The sequence below is a fragment of the Zonotrichia leucophrys genome, chromosome 1, assembly GCF_028769735.1.
Source record: "Zonotrichia leucophrys gambelii isolate GWCS_2022_RI chromosome 1, RI_Zleu_2.0, whole genome shotgun sequence".
Lineage (NCBI taxonomy): Eukaryota > Metazoa > Chordata > Aves > Passeriformes > Passerellidae > Zonotrichia > Zonotrichia leucophrys.
In genome coordinates, this window is record NC_088169.1 from 116,221,191 (window position 1) to 116,244,030 (window position 22,840).

At 53.5% G+C, this 22,840-nt stretch overlaps 1 protein-coding gene across 1 annotated transcript; it reads left to right on the forward strand.

Annotated features, from left to right (window-relative positions):
• The first annotated feature begins 5,207 nt into the window (after positions 1-5,207).
• Positions 5,208-20,358, forward strand: RNF169 (ring finger protein 169). Its single transcript, XM_064729113.1, has 6 exons — positions 5,208-5,538; positions 11,907-11,983; positions 15,348-15,494; positions 16,192-16,304; positions 16,932-17,031; positions 19,013-20,358. Exons 1-6 carry the CDS (start codon positions 5,208-5,210, stop codon positions 20,207-20,209), a joined length of 1,965 nt encoding a protein of 654 aa, XP_064585183.1. The 3' UTR covers positions 20,210-20,358.
• Positions 20,359-22,840: the final 2,482 nt, after the last annotated feature.

Below are 22,840 nucleotides of genomic sequence, written 5' to 3' on the forward strand. Positions count from 1 at the left end.
TCATCCCTGGAGGAGCCACCTGGCCTCCACACAACGCTGCTGCTGTTCTGCTGCTCCCCAGGCCCTGCACACACACAGTGGTCCAGCTCGGGCTGCCAGCCCTTCTCTGCCTGTCTGTGGGCTCAGCTCTCTGCTCTCCAGAGCCTCACGGAGAAGCTGGGCAGCACTGGATGCTCCCTGGGCTGCACTGGGTGCTCCCTGGGCAGATGGTGCTCGGAACAGCATCTCTTGGCAACTATGCTCTGGGTCATGCTGCTCCCTGGGGAGCCACTGTGCCTCCATACACACGCATGCTCCTTAGCAGCTGATGCTCCCGGCACATGGCTGCCTGTAGCACACTGGTGTCCCTGGGCAGCAGCCCTCTCTGCACTGTCTCTGGGCTCAGCTCCTGGCTGCTCTCCAGAGCTCGTAGAGATGAGCCCGTGGCAGCACTGGATGCTCCCTGGGCTGCACTGGATGCTCCGTGAGCAGCACTGGATGCTCCCTGGGCAGCATGGATGCTCCGTGAGCAGCACTGGATGCTCCGTGAGCAGCACTGGGCGCTCCTGTTCCACCCTCACAGCTCAGGGGTGCTCAGAGTGAGACACTTGACCAGCACATAAATCCAGGATTTAAAGCAGCAGTAAACACCTTCATGCTCCACCACTGGGAAGGCTTGGATGGAGCTCCCAGACCTTGCAGGGTTCCTGGGCTTCTTCTTTGCAAATGCCTTCTCTCTCTTCCCGTTATCTCCTTCAGCTTCCTCACAGCACCAGGAAGGAGCTGTCACCACCTGAGATGCCTCTGGTGACAGGAGATCTCCTCCATCACCCAAACTGTTCATTTTGTTCTCTGATTCTAGCTCAGGATTGGGCTTTCCAGGCTGTGAGATCTTTGTGCCTGCTGCCATCCCACTCTGAGAGTGGCACCAAGCCCCTGGTGTGCCACGCTGTCCCCAGAGCCCTGATCCTGCTCACACCAGCCACAGGGCCCATTTCTGGCAGAGATTAAAGACATCAAGACATCAAGTTTCTGCAGAAAAAACCTCTTCTTTCCATCCATCTCCTGATTTTCTGTCTCTAACTCTACCCCAGGTGCCAGCTCATGCCCCATGCTTGCAGGTGCCTGTTCCTGGAGCTGGATACAAGGGAAATCTGAAATAAGAAAGATTTCAGTATCCCTCTAAATCACCATCTTTGTTATTTTCTCTTTAAGCTGCGAGCAAAAGAAATCAAGAGGCCTTCCTGTGCCCACATGGGCTGGACATACGTTCTGTGAAGAAAGGGGGAAGCGCTGAATCCCAGTGATGCAAGGAGGTGAATCTTCAGCCCACCTTGACTCTCCCCCCACCCCAGGGATACCTGTGGCCCTCCAGGAGCAAAGCCCAGTGTGCAGAGCAGGAGGCAGGGCTGAGGCATTGCAGGGATGGCCACAATCTGCTCTTTGCCAGCTCCAACCACAATTTCACTGCTCCGTGAATGGCGAGGGGGATTCTGCTGAAGGACCAGGAATTCCTGGGATACAGGAGCCCAGAATCCAGGGACACTCTGCACATCAGCTGGCACCAGAGAGCACAAGCTGTGCTGTCACATTCCAGGCCTTCTCACAAGGAAGAATTGCTTCCCTATGTCCATCCCTGCCCTCTGGCAGTGGGAGCCATTCCCTGTGTCCTGTCCCTCCATGCCTGTCCCCAGTCCCTCTGCAGCTCTCCTGGAGCCCCTTCAGGCCCTGCCGGGGCTCTGAGCTCTCCCTGGAGCTGCTCCTCTCCAGGTGAGCACCCCCAGCTCTGCCAGCCTGGCTCCAGCCCCTCTGGGCTCTCTCCTGCAGCTCCAGCTGCTGCTGCTGTTGGACCCAGAGATTAAAATTATCACCCCTGAAGCCCTTCCCCTTTTCACCGCTCTCTGCAAGTCCTTCCTAGCAATGCCCCTCTGTTTCCCCTGCTGCCCTGATGGAGATGTTTGAAGGGGTTTGGGTGAACAGCAGGCTGTTGCAGCTCCCCCAGGAAAGGCTGGTGCCTCCTCTCCCAGCTCTTCCCTTGCACAGGGCTGATTGAAAAGCCCATTTGTAGCACAGGGCTGCGGGCAGGTTATGAAAGTGCTGAGACAAATGGGGACACAAAGTGCAAGTCAATGGAGTTATTTTGTGGCTCTGCAGCAGCAGCAGCAGCTGAGCTCAGGGCTGTGGATCCTGGCCCCACATCAGGGCTAAAACTTATGGGAAACTTCAGGCACATCCCCAGTGCAGACCCAGGAAATAAAGGCCAGCCTTGTCAGGAGCAAGGTGCTGAGTTACATCTCTGCTGGGTCTCATAAAGAATACATTCACCCTTGGCAAAACCAAGCTCTTTATCTTCATCTGCGGAGGAATCTGTCTGACAGTTCAATGCTGCCAGCACCAATCCATCTGTGATCATGAACCAGGCTCCAAAACCCATGGCAAATAACAACACACGGGTGTGCTCTGTTTGTCTTCTGGTTCCTGAGTCCTCAGGTCAAACTCACTGCATGTTTGGTGGGCAATCAAGAGGACAAGACAATTCTCTTTTAAAAAAATTTTAATGAGAATGAAAACAGAATCTGCTGCTATTTTGAACCACGGGCTGTGGCATGAGAGAGACCCTGAGCAAAACCATGACAGCCAGGTTGGAGCAGCCTGGGACAGTGAAGGTGTCCCTGCCCACATCAAGGAATGAGATGAGTTTATTGTCCCTTCACACCCAGCCCAGCCTGCGATCCCCTGCTCTATCCTCCTGGGTGACCAACGCTGGTGACAGCTCCTCAGGGAGCTCTCCTGAGGGTGGCTGTGCCTGGGGGATGCTCATCAGAGGGTTCCCCATGGAGTTATTTTCCCCGTGTGTCACTCCCCCGTGCCTGGGAGCCAGTGGGCTCTGAGGAGCTCCAAAGTCACACCTTTGGGAGGGTTTGAGGCAGCCACTGGCTGCTGAGGCTCAAGAAGGCGATTTACTGATTACTGGGAGCACCCAGTCCAACCTGGAATGGGAAACCTGGTCCCTTTCTCAGAGTCTGAGCATGTTCCCAAGCACAAACCCAAACAGATATCTGTAATCTGTGCAAACCAGTGGCACAGAGAGGACAGTGGTAAGAGATCCTCCTCCAGGGATGGAGAGCAGCAACCAAACCAAGCAAGGGGCAGGGGTGGAGAAAGGCTGGATGAAGCCAGGGGGAAGGACAGAGAGGAAAAATGGGAGAGCACAGCGTGTGTGCACCGTGACCTGTGCCACCTGCACCCATGGAAGGTGGGCAAGAGGAACGGCGGTGCCAAAGCCCTGCCAGCTGCTCGGGAGGGGGAGCAGCAGGGAACGCTCCCGACAGGCTGGGCAGGGCTGAGGTCTTGGCTGGGCACGGCAGGCTTTGAGGCTGGAGCCTTGCACGGGCTTAGGACTCCCTCTGCAGGCCAGCCCTGAGCGCGGCACAAACCGGGCTGCAGAGCCAGGAGGGACGGGGATGGAAAGGAGCTCAGAGCCCCCGCAGTGCCACCCCTGCCCTGGCAGGGACACCCTCACTGGCCCAGGCTGCTCCAGGGCCCGTCAGCCTGGCCTTGGGCATTCCAGGGATCCAGGGGCAGCCACAGCTCCCCTGGCACCCTGGGCCATTTCTTTATGGCTCTTGTTGTAAAACATTCCTTCCCAGTGCTCCGTTTAACCCTGCCCTGTGGCAGGGTAAAACCAGTGCCCCTCGTGGGGCTTTGGGTCGGAAGGCACGCTGGAGACACAGAAACCAAGGCTGGATGTGCAGGAGCAATGTGGGAGCACAGCTGGCAGAGATCCCTTCCCGAATCCCAGTGAGCCTGGGGCTCCGCACAGCTCCGGTGGGGAGGTGTCCCCTGCACCACGTTCTCTGTCCCTCCCGGGGGCTCCCCAGCGCCCAGCCCCCGGCCCAGGCTGATCCTGGGAACTCGGGAATGGCACACTGCCCTGACTGCGGCCAGCAGCAGCAGCAGCGCCTGCGGGACAGACACACAGACTGCTGGACACGGGCCATCCCAAACCGCTGCCATAACTCATCTCAGGGAAGCCAGCACGAGCTTTTTGTTTCACGAGAAGCAACTTTTTTGTCAACTGGCACTGGATGGAGCCCGCAACAGCAGGGATCCGCATGCTGGTATCCTTTTAGTCATTCAACAGCCAGAGACAACTAAAGATAGACGTGTGGGTGAGATGGAAAGTTAACGATATCCCCCAGCAAGCTCCTGGCGCGGGTGCAGAGGCTGTTTCCTGGGCATGGATCGCCCCTGCCTCTCTCCAGCCGAGGAGAGAGGAGCCTGCTCAGGGGCTCAGAGGTGTGGGGCTTCACCTCTGCCTCTCAGCCACGTTCTCTCTTCTGCCAACCCAACGTAGCTGGGAGGCTCCATCAGAGGGGGTGCTAAAATATGATGAGAAGACAGATTGGTTTGGTGCCCCAGGAAAGAGATGAGGAGCAGAAGAGAAGTGCAAGAGATTTCCATAGCAACTGGTGCAGAGGCTCTGCCTCCTCTGGTTTGCTGTGAGTCACCATCCATGGTGGTTTAACTCTGGCTGGACGTGGGGTACCCACCAAAGCTGCTCTGTCACCCCCTCCTCAGCTGGACAGCGGAGGGAAGGCTGAACAAAGGGCTCATGGGCCAGGATAGGGACAGAGAGACCAGCCACCCACTACAGTCACAGCTGGCAGAGCTGGGGTGTTCACCTGGGGACACCTCAGAGCCCTGGCAGGGCCTGAAGGGGCTCCAGGAGAGCTGCAGAGGGACTGGGGACAAGGCATGGAGGGACAGGACACAGGGAATGGCTCCCACTGCCAGAGGGCAGGGATGGATGGGATCTTGGCAATGAGGAATTGTTCCCTGTGAGGATGGAAGAACCCTGGCACAGGTGTCCAGAGGAGCTGGGGCTGCCCCTGGACCCCTGGCAGTGCCCCAGGCCAGGCTGGACAGGGCTTGGAGCAGCCTGGGACAGTGGGAGGCGTCCCTGCCCATGGCACTGGGTGGGCTTTGGGGTCCTTCCATCCCAAACCGTCCGTGATTCCATGATTTATTCCAACAGCCGGGTGCCCAGCCCGCCCCGTCCCGATCGACACCGGGACCGCGCAGGGGGCGCTGCCGTCCGCCGCGCGATGAATATTCATGAGCGGGCGTGGCCGGCGCGCGCTCATTACTATGCGCAGCGGGGGGGCGCCCCCTCATGAATTATGCGGGGAGGGCGTGGCCGCCGCGGCCCTTCAAAGTGTGGGAAGATGGCGGCGGCGGCGGCGGATGCCGGCGGCCGGGCCGCGGTGCGGGGGCGGCGGCGGCGGGGCCGGCCCGCGGCCCAGGAGGAGCAGGAGGCGGTGGTGCTGGCGGTGGCCGAGTGCCCGGTGTGCCGGCAGGCGCTGGTGGAGGCGGTGACGCCGCCCTGCCGCCACTCGCTCTGCCTCGCCTGCTTCCAGCGCTGCCTGCAGGGCCCGGGCCTCTGCTGCCCGCTGTGCCGCAGCCGCCTCTCCACACGGGCCCGGCGGCAGCAGGCCGAGCCCGCAGCCACCACGGCGGCCGGAGCAGCGGGCGGGGAGCAGCGGCCGCCGGAGCAAGGTGCGGCTGAGGCGGCGGCGGCGGCGGCGGCACCTGCGCCCCCCCCATCCTGCACCGGGAGGGGCGGGGGGGGCGCGGGGGCGGGGGCGTGGCCTGGGGGCGTGGCTGCCGCGGAGCCGCGGTGAGTTCGCGGGGGCTCAGGGCTCAGCCCGGGGGGCGGGGCCGCGGCGGGCGGGAGGTGCGATGAGCTCAGCCCGGGGGGCGGGGTCTCCGCGGGACGTGCCGGGAATCCGCGGGGCTGGGGGCGGGGTCTGTGCCGGGGGGCGGGGCCAGGCCCGGGGTGCGATGAGTTGGCGCGGGCTCAGCCCGAGCCGTGCGGGACCGGGCGGGGAGGGGGCACCGGGGCTGGGCCACCGTGCCCGGGCATGGGGAGGAGCCCAGGGGGGATGGAGAGCATCACCCCATGGCGGGGGTGCCGGCTGCGGGGATGTTCCCCCACTTGCTCGGGTGGTTGTGTGATGATCTTGTACCAAAAGTGAACGGTTCCAGCAGTGCTGCCAGGAGTTGGGCAGGTTTGTGCTGCGTCAAGACAGGAAGGGTTTTGCACCATGGGAAGTGCTAGTTGCTTGTTGACATAGGAAAAGTCCATCATCCCTGTGTTCATGGCTTTTAGCTGCACGTTTGCTCCCTGCCTCCAAAGCCAGATGCCTCCTCAACTCCTAGAAAACTGCTCCCTGTGTTCCCTTCAAAATAAATCCTCGTCTGAGACAGTGGCATTGCTGGAGATGCTGCTGCTGTCAGAACTCGGGGTGCCCTGGGATCTGTTGGTTGGAGAGGTGTTGCAGCAGTGCCCGGTTCAGCAGTGCTGAGGGCAGCCCTGCAGAGCACACAAGGATTTAAGCTGCAGATAAACATCCTTGTAGCCCAGCCCGTTCCTTTCCGAGCGTGTTTCTGGTCTCCCGCTCCCTGCTTGTGTCAGCACCCGCTAATTGGCTGTGGGAAGAGCTGGCAGGATGAGCTTAAACAGCTCAAATTGGTGGTTTGAACCAAGCCCACTAACCTGGAAGAGATTTAGGAAGGATTTGCTGAATCCATGAGCAGATGGGGTGTCCAGGGGGAGCTGAGCTGGGCGCTGGGAGCGGTTCCTCCGCAGGAGGGGCAGTGGGAGCTGCCCCAGTCAGTCTCTGCTCCAGGGCAGTGGTGTCAGCCGTGCTAAATGGATTCCTTGAGTGAGAGTGTCCAGCCTTGCTGCAGGAGTGCTGGGCACTGTCTGAGCTGGGCCTCTTAAAGCAGAATTAAAGTCTCTGCTTGTCCTGAGCTGTGGGAGATGTGTGTGGGACAAAGGGGAGTGGCTTCTCACTGGGTTTAGATGGGATATTGGGATGAAGCTCTTCCCTGTAAAGGTGCCCAGAGCAGCTGTGGCTGCCCCTGGATCCCTTCAGTGTCCAAGGCCTGGCTGGATGGGGTTTGGAGCAGCCTGGGACAGTGGAAAGCTCATGGCAAGGGGTGGGATGAGGTGATCTGTACAGTCCCTGCATCTGCTCTCTGTGCTCCTCACTGAGCCAGCATTCTCACCATGGAGACACTGGTTAAGCCTGCTTTCCCTGCCTTAAATCCAGCAGCCTGCCTCCCAAACACCTTGTCCTTGCTCAGGAGGGGTTTCCAGGGATAGCTGCTTCCCAGGAACCAAGGAGGGGCTGTCCCTGTCGTTCCTCCTCCTTGCCCTGCCTGAAGGGATGGGTGACATTGGCTCCCCAGCCTCACAAACCTGTCCCAGTCACCATGGCCTTATCAATGGATGTGTCATGTGTATATTTATATATTTGTTTATCAGTGTCTGTAGCCCTTGAGAGGGGACAGCAAAGGCAGCAGAGCCCAGCTCATCCCAGTGGTGCCCAGGGCCAGGACACAAGGCAAAGGACACAAACTGAAACACTGGCCATGAGAAAAATACCTTTTCCTGTGAGCGTGGGAAGCACTGGCACGAGTTGCTCAGGGTGTTTGTGGAGTTTCCATCCTCAGGGAGAGTCAAATCCCAATTGGACATGGACCTGGGCAGCCTGGCTGGGTCTCCAGAGGTCTTTGCAACGTCAGTTATTATGTGATTCTGTTATCAAACACTGATTAAGCTCAGGTATTTAATTAAATTACCTAAAATGTGCAAAATCTTTAAAACTGCTCGGTATGGCCACTTGACATACCCTTGATGATTCCAGCTTAAACCGGCTCATTAATCATGGTTTCATGTCCCAGTTTTCCTCATTCCCTTTGGGATTCTCCCATGGCAGTGGCTGCAGGAGCCCTCAGACCCTGCCTGAGGCTGGGATTCTGCCCCAGGTGACCAGGTGGGTGTAAAGTCCAAGTCCTTGTCACAGCACGGACAGAAACCAGCAGGGACACGCTCTCAGTGCCCGCGCTGTGCCTTGGCATGGGCTGGGCTTGCCGGCAGCTCCTGGGAGCCTGCTTGCCCAGGAGCTGCCCTGCTGCCTTCAGCCTGCCCCAGCTGCTGCCCCAGTGTCCCACGGGTCCCACCTCCTCTGTGGGCATCCCCAGGTTCCTGGGAGAGCTGTTGCACGGCCAGACTGGAGCTGGAGCTGCAGGGCTGGCTGCAGTGCTCTGCTATTGGAGCAGTTGCCTGCTGGGGTCCTTGGAAGGCAGAGAGGGGCAGCAGATGGGAGGCTGGCAGGCTGCTGGAGGATCCAGTTGGCCGAGGAGAAGGAACAGGATGTGTTTGCAGCGAGGTGCTCAGCCTGGTTGGTGAGAGAAGGAGTGCATTGCCCTTTCAGAGTCAGGTTTCTCCTGTTTCTCCCTGCCCAGCAGCAGTGCACAGCAGTCCCAGCTGAGCCCGTGCAGGAGGGGTGCTGTGTTTTTGCCAGCCTTGTAAAACGACTTCCCCCTCCTTCCTCACAGTCCTTTTTTGGCAGTGGTTTTCCCCTTTCCCCGCTGGACCAAACCAGTCTGGGTCTTGAGCATTTCCTGGTGATTCCTTGAGTTCCTGTTGTTGCTGTTGTTCTGCAGCCTGTCACTGGCTGGTTTTTTTGTCTCAAGACCACAGTGCTGCAAGTTTGGAAGTGGCAATCCCAAAGAAGCCTTTCCCTGTCTCGGGAAAAGCAGTGATTTGCTCAAGCTGGTTAAAACTGACCCCATCCCTGTTTTCCTCCTTGTCACAGTGTTGTACTGCTGGTGGGATGAGTTAAGTTTAAGGTTTCCTGGGAAGATAGAGAGGGTGCCTCTCTGGGGCAGGAACTGTGCTGTGGGGCTGTCAGAGGGCTTGCACCTCCATCTCCTTCCTCGTGTCCTCTCTCCAGCACTCCACAATACCTAAATTATTTTTAATCTGATGAAGAGAGTGATTAAGGCCAGACCCAGAGCTAGCCCCAGTGGTCACTGTGAGAGGCATGGCAGTGGATCATTAACTCTTGGAAAATAATTTTCCAGTCAAGTAGTGCTTACACCTGTGCCAGGGTCAGAAAATCCCTAACTTCTTGGTTTGTGTTTTGAAAACATTTAAGATTTCATCCTCAGCTGCAGGAGTTAGAAGGAAAAGTGGTGAAAACCTGGAGGGAAATGGAAGCTGCAGAGCCTGCAGAAAGTTTCCATGGAGCTGGGGGCGAGGGGGACTGGCTGCTGCTGCTGCTGCTGGGGGCAGAGCTGGCACTTGCCCCATGGCATGGGTTTGGCAGAGCCCAGGAGCCTCTCAAGGACAGGCAGGGAACCAGGGGGTTCTCAATCGAGTTCATGTTTCCTCTCAGTCACCCCATGTTGCTGAATTCGCCAGATGGAGGTTTCTGGATCTTTTGCCAGTAAATACAAAACGTGCTGGTCAGGAGTGCAGCTCCACAGGGATGGTGTGTGTGTGCAAGACACACTTGAGAGCTGGTGTGGAAAGAGGGACTCACTCAAGGGGATGGAGGCTGCAAGTCAGATGCCTCTTATAAAGAAAACCAGTGTTAAATAATTAGAAGATCTTTTGTCCTCTCAAATGGTGCAGAAATCAGTTGTTTTTTCCAAGACTGAGCACAATAGGATGCAGCTCTTGCCTGCCAGCAGGAAAAAGCAGGATGCCAGGTTTGATCTGCCACCAGGACTGTTTCAGTGCTGTCCCCAGGCTGGGAAGGAGCATCCCAGCAGAGTCAGCTTCATTCAGGAGCCACTTGTGCTGGCCCACAGATCACTCGAGAGGAAGGGCAAGCAGGGGATTTGCTGCAAAATCCAGTAAAAACCCTTTTCTTCATGGTTTTGCCTGCTTTGCTGTTGTCCTAGAGGGAGGTGGCACCAGGTGACCCACAGTAGTCCCTGCCAGCCTGGCCCATTCTGGAGTTCTGTGGAATGCAGATGTACATCTTTGCATACATTTTTGTTTCCATCTCTTCTGTACAGAGTTGTAAATTTGGGGGCTCATCTCTCTTTGATCCATCTGTAAATTAGACAAGTGGGTGCATAAAGATTGATAAAGTTGCCTCCACCTGGTGTTGGACCCCTTTAGCTCAACCTCCACAACTTAGACATAAATGTTATTCCATTATTTAAAATTTCCTCAGCTTGCTGACCCCAAGTGAGAAGTGAGAGCATGGACGTGGCTCATCTTTGCTGCTGCGTGTTTCCCTGGGGTTAGCTTGTGCCCTGGAGGGGAAAACTCCACTTTTTTAGCTCTGGAGACAAGCCTTAAACATTGAGGAGTAATTGCAGCGTGCTGCAGGCGAGTTACAGATTGCTGCTGCTCCTGGGACTGTCTCCGTGGCAATCTCAGCCTGATAAAGTTCACAAAGAGCTGGAACCGCTCAAGGCCACAATTGAAAAAACATTTTGGGAAGCCGGTGGAAGGTTTCCAGCGTGCCTGGTTGCAGGAGCAGGGAATGCAGCCTGGCCTCCCCAGCGCCAGCATCACTGGGGATTTTTAGCACATGTGTAGGGACACTTGGGGTGTTGCCCTTTAGGAACCAGCCTGGCTCGTGCAGGCATGTGGGTACCAGGAAACAGCAGCTGTTTTATGAGAAAAAAGGCTTTATGGTCTGTTTGCTTCCCTGAGATTGTTGGTTCACCCCCCTGCCGTTTGTACCTGGCATCTGGAGGCAGAGAGAGCCAAGGGGAAGCTCTGTGAGGGGGCTCAGCTGCAGAGAAGGAGGCCCAGGGGGGACAGGACCCTGCCCAGGTCCCTGACAGGAGGGCACAGCTGGGCAGGGGCTCTGGGCTCTGCTGCCAGGGAGCAGGGACAGGACAAGAGCAAGCAGCCTCCAGGGACGTTCACTTTGGGAAACAGGAGGAATTTCCTCACTGAAAGGGGGGTCGGGCATTGCCTGGGGAGGTGCTGCACTCCCATCCCTGGAGGTGTCCGAGAACAACTTTGGATGGGGCACTCAGTGCTCTGGTCTGGGTGACAAGGTGGGATTGGTCACAGATTGGACTCAATGGCCTCAGATGTCTTTCCCAGCCTAAATAATCTTGGGATTCTGTAAAAATGTGTTGGAGCTACTGGTTTATATCCTTTAATTTTATCAGGGTGGGGAAAGGAAGCACCCCTGACGTTTCCTCCCTGCCCAAACCTGCTCCATCCTGACAGCAGCACGTTGGGATGATGAGCTGTGCTGCACCCTGCCTGGAACACCGACATGGATTGAGCCAGGATCATTGTCCAGGGGTTGTTGTTTTGTTCTGCTTGTTCCCTTTGCCTCCAGGCTGCTCCAGCCCAAGTGCAGCTTGCCCAGACTTGCACTGCACGGAAGTGGGAGGGAGCTTTGAGGCTGAAACAAGCAAGGGACTCCTTTGGGAGTGAGAGACTCCGGGGATGGAAGCTGAGCCGTGACCCTGTGCCAGTGTGCTTTTGGCTTCTGGCCTCCCGAGGGGAAAGGGAGGAAGTGGGAGCAGGACAGGAACCTGTGCCAGACAGAGCATCCTGCCCTCAAACCCCTGCTCTGGGAGTGCCTGCAAGCAGGAGAAGGGCTGTGCTTCCTCTGGGACGGCAGTGCAGGAGCTGCAGGGGCATGAGGAGAAGGAATTCTGGGCATTCTGGGCCTGCAGCAGGCACCTGAAGCTGGCTTTGCTCCTGGGACCCAGATTCCCTGTGCCCGAAGCCTGGGTTTATTCCCAGGACCCAGATTCCCTGAGACATCCCCGGGCTGTTCCACAGCCCTGTGTTTACATCCTCCCAGTGCTCCCTGATTGCTTAACTGCTTGTCAAGGACTCTTGAGAACCTCACAGGAAACTCGGGAAGTGCAAAGTGGGATTGCTGGGCCGTCTCCTCCCGATGTTTCTGTGTGTTAAACAGAGCTGTGATAGCAGGGGCAGAGAATAAACATCTGGGGTTGGAAAAAGTGCTGCAGAAGCTCTTGTGCAGCCTCTGGGGATCTCACCCTTTTTGGGAAATAATGGCCAGCACCAGTTATCCTACACTAAAAAATAATTCTTTTTTTTTCCCTTTTCTTTCCAGACTTTATATTCAGAGCACCCATTAAATTAAGCAAAACAGGAGAGCTCCGAGAAGAATATGAAAGCCAGCTGAGGAAGGTCAGTATTGGTGGGTAATTGTGGTTTTTCTTCCAGAACAACTTGGATTTCCTGCAGGAATGCCATCCTACCTGTAGGGAAACCTGAAGGGCTCTTTTTTCCTCTTCTCTAACAAAGCTCATTTATTCTCTTTACACTGTTCAGCCAGTTCAGGAAATGGCTGTAATTGAGCATGTAGAAGCCAAATTTTGCTGTCTTAGTCTGCCTTCTAGAACATGGAAATGTACCTTCTTTGGAGTGAGTGTTTGGTTGTGGATGTAATTCCATCAAGCCTTTTGCAGCATGAGGCATCTCCTTCTTCTCAAACCTCCTTCTCCTCAAAAGCAAACTATTCCAAACTAGAGCTTTCTATTTTTTTTAGCCAATAGTGAAATGTCTTTTAAAACAGCCTTGTCTGCAAAAAGATACCGTGTGCAGTCCAGTGCCAGCCCTTCTCCCTTCCCTTCCAGTCAGGAAATACTTGACCATGTTTCCAGCATTTGGGCATGTTTTTGTCTTGTTCTCCTTCAGCCTGCTGCCTTCCTCTTCTCGCCCCCTGGCAGATGGGGAGATGGGTTCCTTCCCCCTGCCAGCTTAAACTTGGTTTTTGTGAAGCTCAGCTGAAAGAGCCCTGTGGGAGGAGAGTCTGAGAGTCGTCATCTCAGAGGAAATGGCAGTGAGATTTGGCTGGTACAAGGACAGCTGACGATGCAGTCACGCTGTTTCCTTGTTCACAGAATCAGAATGGAATCACAGAATCATTTAAACAAGGGAAAAGCCCTCACTTGTTACCTGGGGTGAGAGACTGGCTCTCACCCGGCTCTGCCCTCCTGTCAGGAAGCTGTAGGGAAGCTGATCTGAAAATTGTCACTGTTGCTACTTATCAAGAGTTTCTTGGCATCTCTGAACTTCTGAATCAGGGAGCACTCAGGTTTGGGAATCTAAGCTTGGATAGGATTTGGTTTCCTTCCCTGTCTCAAGACACAGGGTTTGATCCCAGCTCCCCTGCCCATGGAATGGGGAAAACCTGGGCTTTCCTCCTGAGGAAGGGACAGGAGCATTTCCAAACCTTTTTACGTCTCCCAGATGTGAGTTGTTTTACATATCTGAACTCCTGACCCGCTTCCCCCCTTTTTGCAGTTGAAAACAAAGTGGAACCATAATTATGTACTGAAAAGATTTTGTTTGACATGGATTATCTCATAGCTGAATTTTCTCAGCTGCCTTTCAGAATGAGATAGATCTTTGCTGTCTGTGCAGGACAGCAGGATTGGGTTTTCCTCTTTTGCGCCCTTGGTGCTCTTGCATTTTTTTGTTTTCCCAGAGGAGTTTGTCATTTCTGTGCACTCAAACCCTCACTCACCCTGTCCGGCTGTCTTTGCCTCTATCACAAGCAAGTCTGTAGCTTGTGAGCACACACAGAGTGGGAGGGCAGCTCCCACCTGAGGCATGTGCTGACATGCAGCCTCCGGAGCCTCGGACCTGGGCAGTCCTGCGGGGAGAGGAGCGACCAACCGTGAGTTTGCCCAACTTTGGGAATTAATATTAGTGTCAGGAGCGGTGCTTCTGAGTGAGCACTTAGCCATTGCTTGTACAGCATTTTCCCCCTGCAGCCGCAGTATCAAAAGGACTGGAATGTGTTTTCTGATAACTGTGCTGTTCACAGCAGCTGCTGGTGCTGCATCCAGTATTTCAGAGATGCTGCTCAGGTAACAGGAGGTCCTTCTCCCAGGAAGAGAGAGACACCTGTCTCCCACGTGTTTTACACTATTTTGTTTCAGTTTCTTGTCCTCCTGTCCCAGCACAGCATCGCCATGTCTGGAAGGAAATTCTCTGGGAGACAATTTACATTAAGGCTACTTCAAATTATTATTTCTGAAATTAGTACAGATTTTATCATTGGAGTTTGATTTTGCTTGCAGCCTTAACTCTGGACCTAAATTCTTTTCTTTATTCTATTAATTAGGATGAGGATCCTGTTGTTGCCTTTTTGACTTTACTATCAGCAAAGCTTGGGTTGTCGCCTCACACTTTCCCCAAAATCCTTAAATATTCCTGTGTGTTGTTACATATTCTCCTGTCTCTTGATTTTATAATTTAGCCAGAAAAGTGAATTTTTCCACATAACTTTCTTCCACATGAGGAATGCAGAAGGGACACGAGTGCTGGGTGGTATTTCAGCCAGCCCGAAAAAATATAAATCTTTATGATAAACCTTGGTGTGAATTTGTTTTTCAGATGCTTCCAAAAAGGCAGAAATACTGTTGACTTAGAGCAGGCTATTCATCATGTCTGCATCATGTGGTCACAATCTATGTTAGTCAGACTCTGTTGTAGTTATTGCTTGAGATTATTAATAGATGAGGAATTTAAAGATACATCTTAAAACAACTCTGAGCAAGGAGTCAAACCGGTCTTTGAAAATATTTGCTGAACACCCACAATCAGCCAAACAGGGGAGTTTTTCCTCCTTGTTTTCCTCCTTGTTTCTCTCTTCCTCATCTCTGGGAGCTTGGATTCAGTAGGATTTGGGTCTTTGCCAGTTTGAAAATCACAATGTGCTTTTCCTGTAATGCCTCGTGGACTCTGATTTCTTTGTCATCTTATGTCCATACTTCTGAGGTTTTCCCTTCCTCCAGCAGGGAAGAAAAACACTAAATATTTTTGGAAGAAGTTGTTGCTGCCTTGTTGAGTTAGGGAGCTTCCTAAGCACCTGAGATGCCTATGGCCAAATATGAGGAAAAGCCCGGGGATAAGAGTTCCTGGGGCTGTGGTTCATGAGCAGGACAAAGAGGTGTCAGTCAGAGGTGTGGATAACTTCAGGGTGGAGGGGGAAGGAGGGAGGCTCTGTTCTGTGTACAGAGAGATGGAGACAATTCCTGGGCTGTGTCTAGGCTGAGGAAGGGGCAAGGCGCAGGCTGGGAATGCTGCATTCACCTGTTATTTTAGATGCTGCTGCTTGTGTGTCTGACAAACTGTGTGTGCTGCGTGTCAGGGAGGCTAAAACTGGAATATCACAGCTTGCTTGAAACTGGTGTTGCACATTTTTATGTGTAGTGTGATCACCTACAAGCAGAGAAGAGCTTTTGTCTCTCTGTTTTAGAAAATACAGGGGCAGGGAAGGCTTTGTCCAGCCCTGGGCCTCGCGGTGCCTTTGTTGTTTTGCAAAGAAGATAAAATCCATGGTTCTTATGTATAAAACATAAATGTGGCATAGAAGCAAACCAGTCTTCTCATTATTGTGAGAGAGAGGCAGTGGCTCTAGCCTGGAGTGGAGAAATGAAGGCACAAAATTAAATGATGGGACCAAACTCTTGGTCTTTCCAGTCTCTAAGTGCAGGACTTCAGATGATAACTACTCTACCTCTTTTGTCCTTATTTCCAGCTGAGAGAGGAAAAGCTACAAGAAGAAAAGACGTCTGAGGATCTGATTCACAAGTTCATCCTAGATGACATGGACATAGGGAAAAGAAAAATGGAGGAGCAGCAGAAAAAAGATGAATCTGTAGTGCTGAAAGGGAACCAGGACTGTGTAAGTGAGCTCATGCTTCTCCTTCCTGCCCACATGTCAAAATTTTCATTCTTTGGCTTTCCAGGATTCCTTGATGGAGTTTCTATAGTTTATGAAGGCTCTGAGCTGGCAGATTACAAAGATCCTTGTTAATGAGAACTGTGTTCTAAGGTCTGCTATGACTGCAGATGTTCCTCTAGAGGTTTCTGTCCCCCTTTTTACCCTCTGCTGTGACTCCTGCTGACACAGCAGATCCCCACAGCTTGGGGGATACCCTTGGTCTTCAGGCTTGCATGCATTTCCAGAGTATTTCTCCATGAATCTTCTGCAATGGAATTGTACAACTGAAGTTCAGCACATTCTTCATGCTGACTTCTGCCTATTTCCCATTTCATTTGGGAGGCACTGCAGGAAATGCTCTTAAAATTTCCACTTGATAGGCTGGCCCATGGGGGCTGAGTAACCAACACCCTGCAGTAACCTCTATTGTAGAATTGTCCCACATTTTCTTGATCAATAAATTACCTTTGTTGGATCACTAACAGCTATGTATAGGAGCTATGTGCTTGTTTTTGTATTTTTTATGCCTTATGTCCTGTCAGTATAACCAGAAATGGGGGATGTGGGGATCTTTAACCCTTTTGCAAGACAGAGCTTTATTTTCCAAGTTATTCTCTCTGTTGTGCATGTCAGCTAACTGTTCCTTGATTGACTTCAGTTTCCGGAGCGTCTCTCGGACTCGGAGAACGAGGAACCATTCCAGGGCAAGCAAACACACCGCTCAGCTTTTGTTTCCAAGACCAGCGCTTACTCCTTTGCTTTCCTTTCAGGGTAAGAGGCTGACACTTTGTTTCATGTCCTTTAAAAATGTTCTTCTGACTTGTTTTAAACACAGCTGGCATGCTCTGATTCAAATGGTGGTTCCAATCTAAAATAAGTGATTTTTTTTTCCTGGAATTTTAGAGCAGACTCTTCACAGAATGTGGTGTCTGTCTGATTCCTTCCTACCTGGAAGTTAAGGAAGTTAATGTTCATCCCATGAAGGGGAAAAATCATTGCCTGTAGGTTTAAACTGTTAGTCAGAAATCAGAATTCTGCAGGGGGAACTCAGGAGTGCTGGTTCCCTTGTGCAGCAGGGTATGAAGGGATAGCCCCAAACTCCCTGGGAGGCTGTTGCCTGGCACAGTGGAAGCAGCTGAATAAGCAGGTGTGTTCCCAGGTGGGAAGCAGAGGGGCCTCAGTTCATCATGGCCCTGGGCAGGGGTGTCCATGAAACCCTGCTGGGTTTCCTGCAGAGCAGGACTCTGCTGCCAATCCAGGGCTCCTGGATCCCTTTCCCCGAGGGCAGGGGAGGTGCCTCTGCCAGCCAGGGCTGATGCCTCTCCCACGGGGAGCAGCTGCCAGGGCTGCTGAGCTGGTTGTTCCCAGGGTTCCTGTTCTCACCCTTCTGCTTTTCAGGAATTTAACCTCCAAGGTGGAGAGGAGCCGGAGCTGCAACGACACCATTCAGGAGAGATCCAAGAGCAGGCAGAGGTCAGCCCCAGCCACCAAAGCCAAGGTACAGGCAGCGTGTGGAAACAGGTTCCTGTGTGTAAACGTTCTTATCTGAGGTTACACAGCTCCAGTAATCTGGAGATATCAAATATGGGCTTTGTGGCCCTGTTATCGCCCTGGGGCCAATCACCTCCTTGTGGCTCCCAATAAAACCTGCTGGGTTAGGAGTTACTAAACAGAAAAGCAGACAGGTGTCAGGGTTCTTGTGTATCGTTTGAGGCTAATTGGAATTTGAAAGGGTTCTCATCAGGCTTTTGTTTTGTGATTCATTTTCTTTTCAAGGCTGACTCCCCAGCCAGGTAAAGAAAAATCTTTTAGAAAGTTAGGAAAATAATCCTCTCTTCCTTTCCCTTTCTCTCCAAAGCTGTTTGAACAGAGCAAAACTCATTGCTTTCCTGACATCAGGGTACATTGGCTCTTCATACATAGAAGATAAAAAGGCCTGGTCCTCATGGGATCCCAGGATGGTTTGGGTTGGAAGGGAGCTTAAAGCTCATCCAACCCCCTGCCCTGGGCAGGGACACCTTCCACTATCCCAGGCTGCTCCAGGCCCCATCCAGCCTGGCCTTGACTCCTTTAAGGATGGGACAGCCCCCAGCTGCTCGTGCTAGGATGTTCCCCCTCCTCATGCTGACAGCCCTCCTTCCTGGGATCAGTGTCATCCCTGATGGAGAAGGAGAGGGTTCAGGTGCAGAGATGCCTTGAGGAGCAGAGACCTGTGCAGTCTGCCACCTGAGCTGCTGGGAGCTGGACTGAGCCCAGAGTGAGCAGCCATGGCTTACCTTCCCCCCAGGACTGACTTCTTTTTAAGAGCATGCCTTATGGACATGACCAATTAGATTTCCAGTACAGGTTATTCCAAAGGCTTATTTTGACCTTAAAATAACTGAGTAGAAAAAAAATTCTTTTGGACTAAGCATGGAAAGGCTTTTATTGTACACACTAGCCACTGGATAAAAATATTTCATCTCAGTCTAAGAAGAAGACAATTTGCAGTTGTGTGTGTTGTTGCCTCTCTGATTTATTTGAGCCAGGACTATGCCCAAGTGCAGCAGCATTCAGGGACTGTGTTAGAGATGACAAGAAACATTGCTCTTAATCAGAGAATCAGTCGGGTTCAAAGAGACCTTCAGGGCCATCAAGTCAACACAGCACCAGCACAATCTCCCCTAACCCACATCCCCAGGGGCCACATCCAGGTGCCTCTTATATCTGGGCCAAGTCCTTACTCTTTCTCTCCCACAGCTTGGAAGGGAGCAAAAAATAATTTGGAGATCATTTCCCTTGAGGAGCGTGGTTCCTTCAGCCAGGGTGGTGCAGTGCTTCCTGGCTTCTCCTTGTCTGCACAGAATCATCCAGGTTGGGAGAGACCTTTAAGGTCATCTAGTGCAGCCATCAACACCACTGAGTGGGCAGGTTTATCCAGGTAAAGAGAAAACACATTTCAAGGCCAGGCTGGACAGGGCTTGTAGGAATCTGGTCTAGTGGAAGCCAGTGGAGAACTATTCCCTGCCCATGGAAGAGGGTGCAATGAGATGGCCTTTAAAGCCACTCCTCACCCAAACCTTCCTGTGGCTGTGGGATTTTGCCATCAGAGTGGCTGTTACCTGTGGCAAGAGCAGCTCTTGGACTGAAATAAATTGGACACCCCGATTCTGCTGGACTGAAATAGGGGTCTCCTCAAGCCAGGTGTCATAAGCTCTTGGGGATCTGTTCCACACCCAAGATAGCTCAGCTACCTTAGAAGGCATAAAATCAGCAGGATGGCTTCTGTGGTAGTGTTGGAAATAAAAGGCAAAATAACAAAACTCTTTACAGAGAAAAACCCGAGCCAGGTGCAAGAGGTCCTTGCTTTGTTTGTCAGCAAACCCAAAGTCTATTTGTAAAAGCCAGTATCTTTAGCCATTCACCGATCGGTGGAACCCTTGCCGTTGTTTCTTTTCCGTGCCAGTAAGCCCAGACGCGCTGCTCGTGTCGCCCTGCAGGTGCCGGCCGGCCCCGCGCCGCTGCTGGGCGTGCTGTCGTGCGCGCAGAACCACCGCTGCCTGTCGGCGCCGGAGCTGAGCGCCGAGCGGCGCCTGCTGCTCAGCGCCGCCTCCTCGCTGTCGGCGCTGCACCGCCCCGAGCGCTCCATCAGCCCCGAGAGCAACGACAGCATCTCCGAGGAGCTCAACCACTTCAAGCCCATCGTGTGCTCCCCGTGCACGCCCCCCAAGCGGCTGCCCGACGGCAGAGTGCTCAGCCCCCTCATCATCAAGTCCACCCCCAGGAACCTGAACCGCAGCCTGCAGAAGCCCACCACCTACGAGGCCAGTCCTAGGATACTGAAGAAGTGGGAGCAGATATTTCAGGAGCGTCAGATCAAAAAGACTCTCTCCAAAGCAACCCTCACGTCCTTGGCTTCGGAGCCCGGGGAGGACGTCGTGGTTCCTGACATCACCAACGCCAGCAGTTGCACTAAAGAGCAGCCACAAGCGCAGGAGGATCACCTTGCACCTGACACGACGACGGGAGAGCCTCGCCCTGAGCTGGATTTCCTCCCTTCTGTCAGTGAAGTGAGGCTGGGAAGGGGCAGTGAGAAGAACGGGGGTTCGCAGGCCTTAGCCACTGATGACGGTGCTGCAGAACCAGATGTGAGATCAAACGTAACCTCCCTAAACACACGGGTGGCTGAGGCCCCCGACCTGAAGGTGAACACATTCATGGACAAGTCCTGCCTCAGCCTGGGCCCCAAAGCGCTGAGCAGGAGGCTCATGGGCATCGGCGCGTCCCTGCCCGACGGCGGCGCGCTGGCAGTGCCCCTCAAGGGCAAGAAGCAGCTGAAGTACCTGAACAACAGCGAGCTGATCAACGTGCAGAACAGCACGTGCAGCTCCGTGGAGAAGCTCCTCGGCGAGCAGGCGCCGCTGCTGCGCCGCGGCCGCAAGAGACGCTGCAAAACCAAGCACCTGGAGCACAACGGCTCCGTCAAGAGACTGAGGCACGCGGCCCCGGGGGAGGCGGCGCTGCCCCCCGAGGGCCGGGACAGCGTGGAGCAGAAGCTCCAGCAGGAGGAGGAGGACAGGAGGCTGGCCCTGCACCTGCAGCGCATTTTCGACAGCGAGAACAGGACGGTGGAGAGGCGCAGAGTGCGCGTGGACCGGTACCTGCTGCGCTCCAAGAGCACGCTGGGCGCCAAGTAGCACTGCTGGGCCACGCTGCCTTCCTGGGGGACAGTGAGCTTTATCAGATTGTCTTAGAGGAAAACTATTTTTTGCCCTACTTCACCCACGCAGTTGTTTTTTCGTTTCGGTGGTAAGACATTTCTGGGTCCAGTTCAGAGAGAAGCCAGCGTCCTTTCAGATTTAAAACAAAAAGAGAGAGAATGAGGGAAAAAAGTCCTCAGGTGCGTTGGTCTGAAGGAGTTGTCTGTGATCCCTGTGAATACACTGCAAGGCCTCCACAGGCAGGCAGGCAGGCAGGCACACCTGGGATCTCCAGGTAGCAGGGCTGTGAACGTGGGCTATGAGGACCATCCCAAGAGAAATCTGAGCTCTGCTCATAGAAATTGCCTGAGAGTCCTCTCCTCTCTGCCTGCCCCCTTTTCTCCCTCAGGCTGCATCTGGTTGTGGGGTCAGCCTCTCATCCATGCTCTGTATTTCTCCTGGGCAGTCCTAAACAGAGCCCCCCTGTATTATTTCCAGATGAATGTATCTCACTGTCTGCAGCAGCAGCACAGATCATTTGTCACTTTCTTGAAGCAGAAAGCCAAATGCAGTAGAAAGAAGGACCTGAAATAAGGATTTTACTGAAAAACCTGCCCCTGCTCCAGCTTCCAGGCTTCAGGCTCCAACCACTAAGAAAGCTCAGGTGAGTGATGCACTACAAACTTGCAGGCATGGAGCTGCGTGGAGCAGAGCTGGCTCAGAGCCTGGGCTTGGTGGAGCGGGCGTTCTCTGCCCACATGTGGCAGGCCACCCTCTGAGTGTTTCTAACCCTCTTCCATGGATTAATTTCATGGATTATTTCCCTATTGACATAGCTCAAAAAGTTCCCTTCCATTTCAGCTGCCTTGCAGAGTATTCATGGGGACCTTTGTCTGGGGCAGGGGTTGTGGCTTTACCTGTCCTGCCCCCCTGTGCCAGGTGTGCCAGGGCTGTTCTTGGGATGAGCACAGTGCAGGGACAAACTTCCCTGGGATCCTGCGAAGGGAGGGCAGCCAGTGCTCGTGAACAGACAGATGTGGTCTAACTGCATTGCCCCATTTCCTCCCTCCATCTTCAACAGTCAAAAAGAAAACAGGAACTGGTTTTCTTTTTCACTGCAAGGACCCTGGCAGGCTTTTTTTCCCCTAATTGAACTGGATTTTAAAAAAGGAAAAAAACACAGAAAAAAAAAAAAAGAAAAAAGAAATCTTATATTTTATTGGGTAAAATTTATATATTTTAAATACTATATTTCAACAGATTGACACTTTTGTTTTGAGAAATCTTATAGCAATGATTCCATAATATATATCTCTATCTCTGCATCTCCTTGCCACACAAACCACTGGATGGTTCAGGCTGTACCTGGGGCTGGTGGCACCTGGCCTGCCCTGCCTTCCTCTCCTGCACCACAGCCTGGCAGGTGCTGCTGTGGGCCCACACCAAACCTGCTCCTCTGTCCAGCTGTCAGTTAGAAGGAAATCGAGGAATCAGAGCCTTGGCTGGATCCAGAGGAGCAGCACAGAGAGAAGTAGTGATGGCCTGGGTCTGCCCTGGGAGCTCAGAGGGAAAGCCACAGCTTTAACCCGGGATCCGTGCTGGTTTTCCCAACATTTTGAGCTTCAATGTGCACTTCCCAGGTGCATTCAGATGTAGAATTCTTTTTGCAGGCCCCTTTTCTGCAGCTCATCCCTGGAGCCCCAAACAGACTTCCCTAAACAGTTTCCTTTTTTCTGGTGGTGTTCGAGGGGGTTCAGCTGGGCCTGGGCTGCTTACACCACAAAAAAACCTATTTACACGCTGAATGTATCTTTTCTTCCCCCTCTTAAAACAGATTTCACAGCCCAATGCACTATGCCAGTGTCTTAAATACCTTCTTTTGAAAAGATTTTATAAGTGTTTAGGGGTTTGTGCGTTGATTTGCTGATCCCAAATCCAAGCTGGGCAGAAGTGTAGGAGGCAGTGCCTGGGCTGGAGCTTGTCCCCAGCCCAAAAATGCTTCATGGGACCCCCCCTGCTCCCAGAACAGAGATCCCAGCTGCCCAGGCATCACGCACAGGCCATGGGACCTGCGTTCAAGGAGACCTTTGGATGTGCAATCACAGTCCTGTCCTGGAAGGGTTGCGGCGACGCAAAGCCAGGATGAATGTTCTATTAATTTAACACTCTCCAAGTCTGTGTAAGCTTGCAAAAACCAACAGAAATTGTAAATAATTACACTCAAAGGAGCAGGAGCACCCAGCCTCTCCCCTGTAAAGGTCACCTTTGCCAAAAATCATGCCAGCTGAGAAGGAAGATACCTCCTGCTGAACGGTGGATGCAGCACACGAGATCAAACCAAGTATTTATTCACGTTCCTCTGCAAGTCCTCTGCAACCCTCAGCTGCCTTCCCTCCGGGATGAAGGCATTCCTGGCTGGCTGTGGGGCAGCACGGGCGTGGGAGTGTCCTCCTCCCACAGTGTGTCCTCAGGAGGGGCTGGGCTTGGCTCCCTGACACAAGGACTGTGTCTGCCAAAGATGCACCAGCTCCCAGACAGCTGCTATCCCCCCTCTGGAGCTCTCTGCCCGGGAACAGCCGTGCAGGAAGGTCTGTGCTCGGAGTCAGCCCCATGAGACAAATGAAGGAA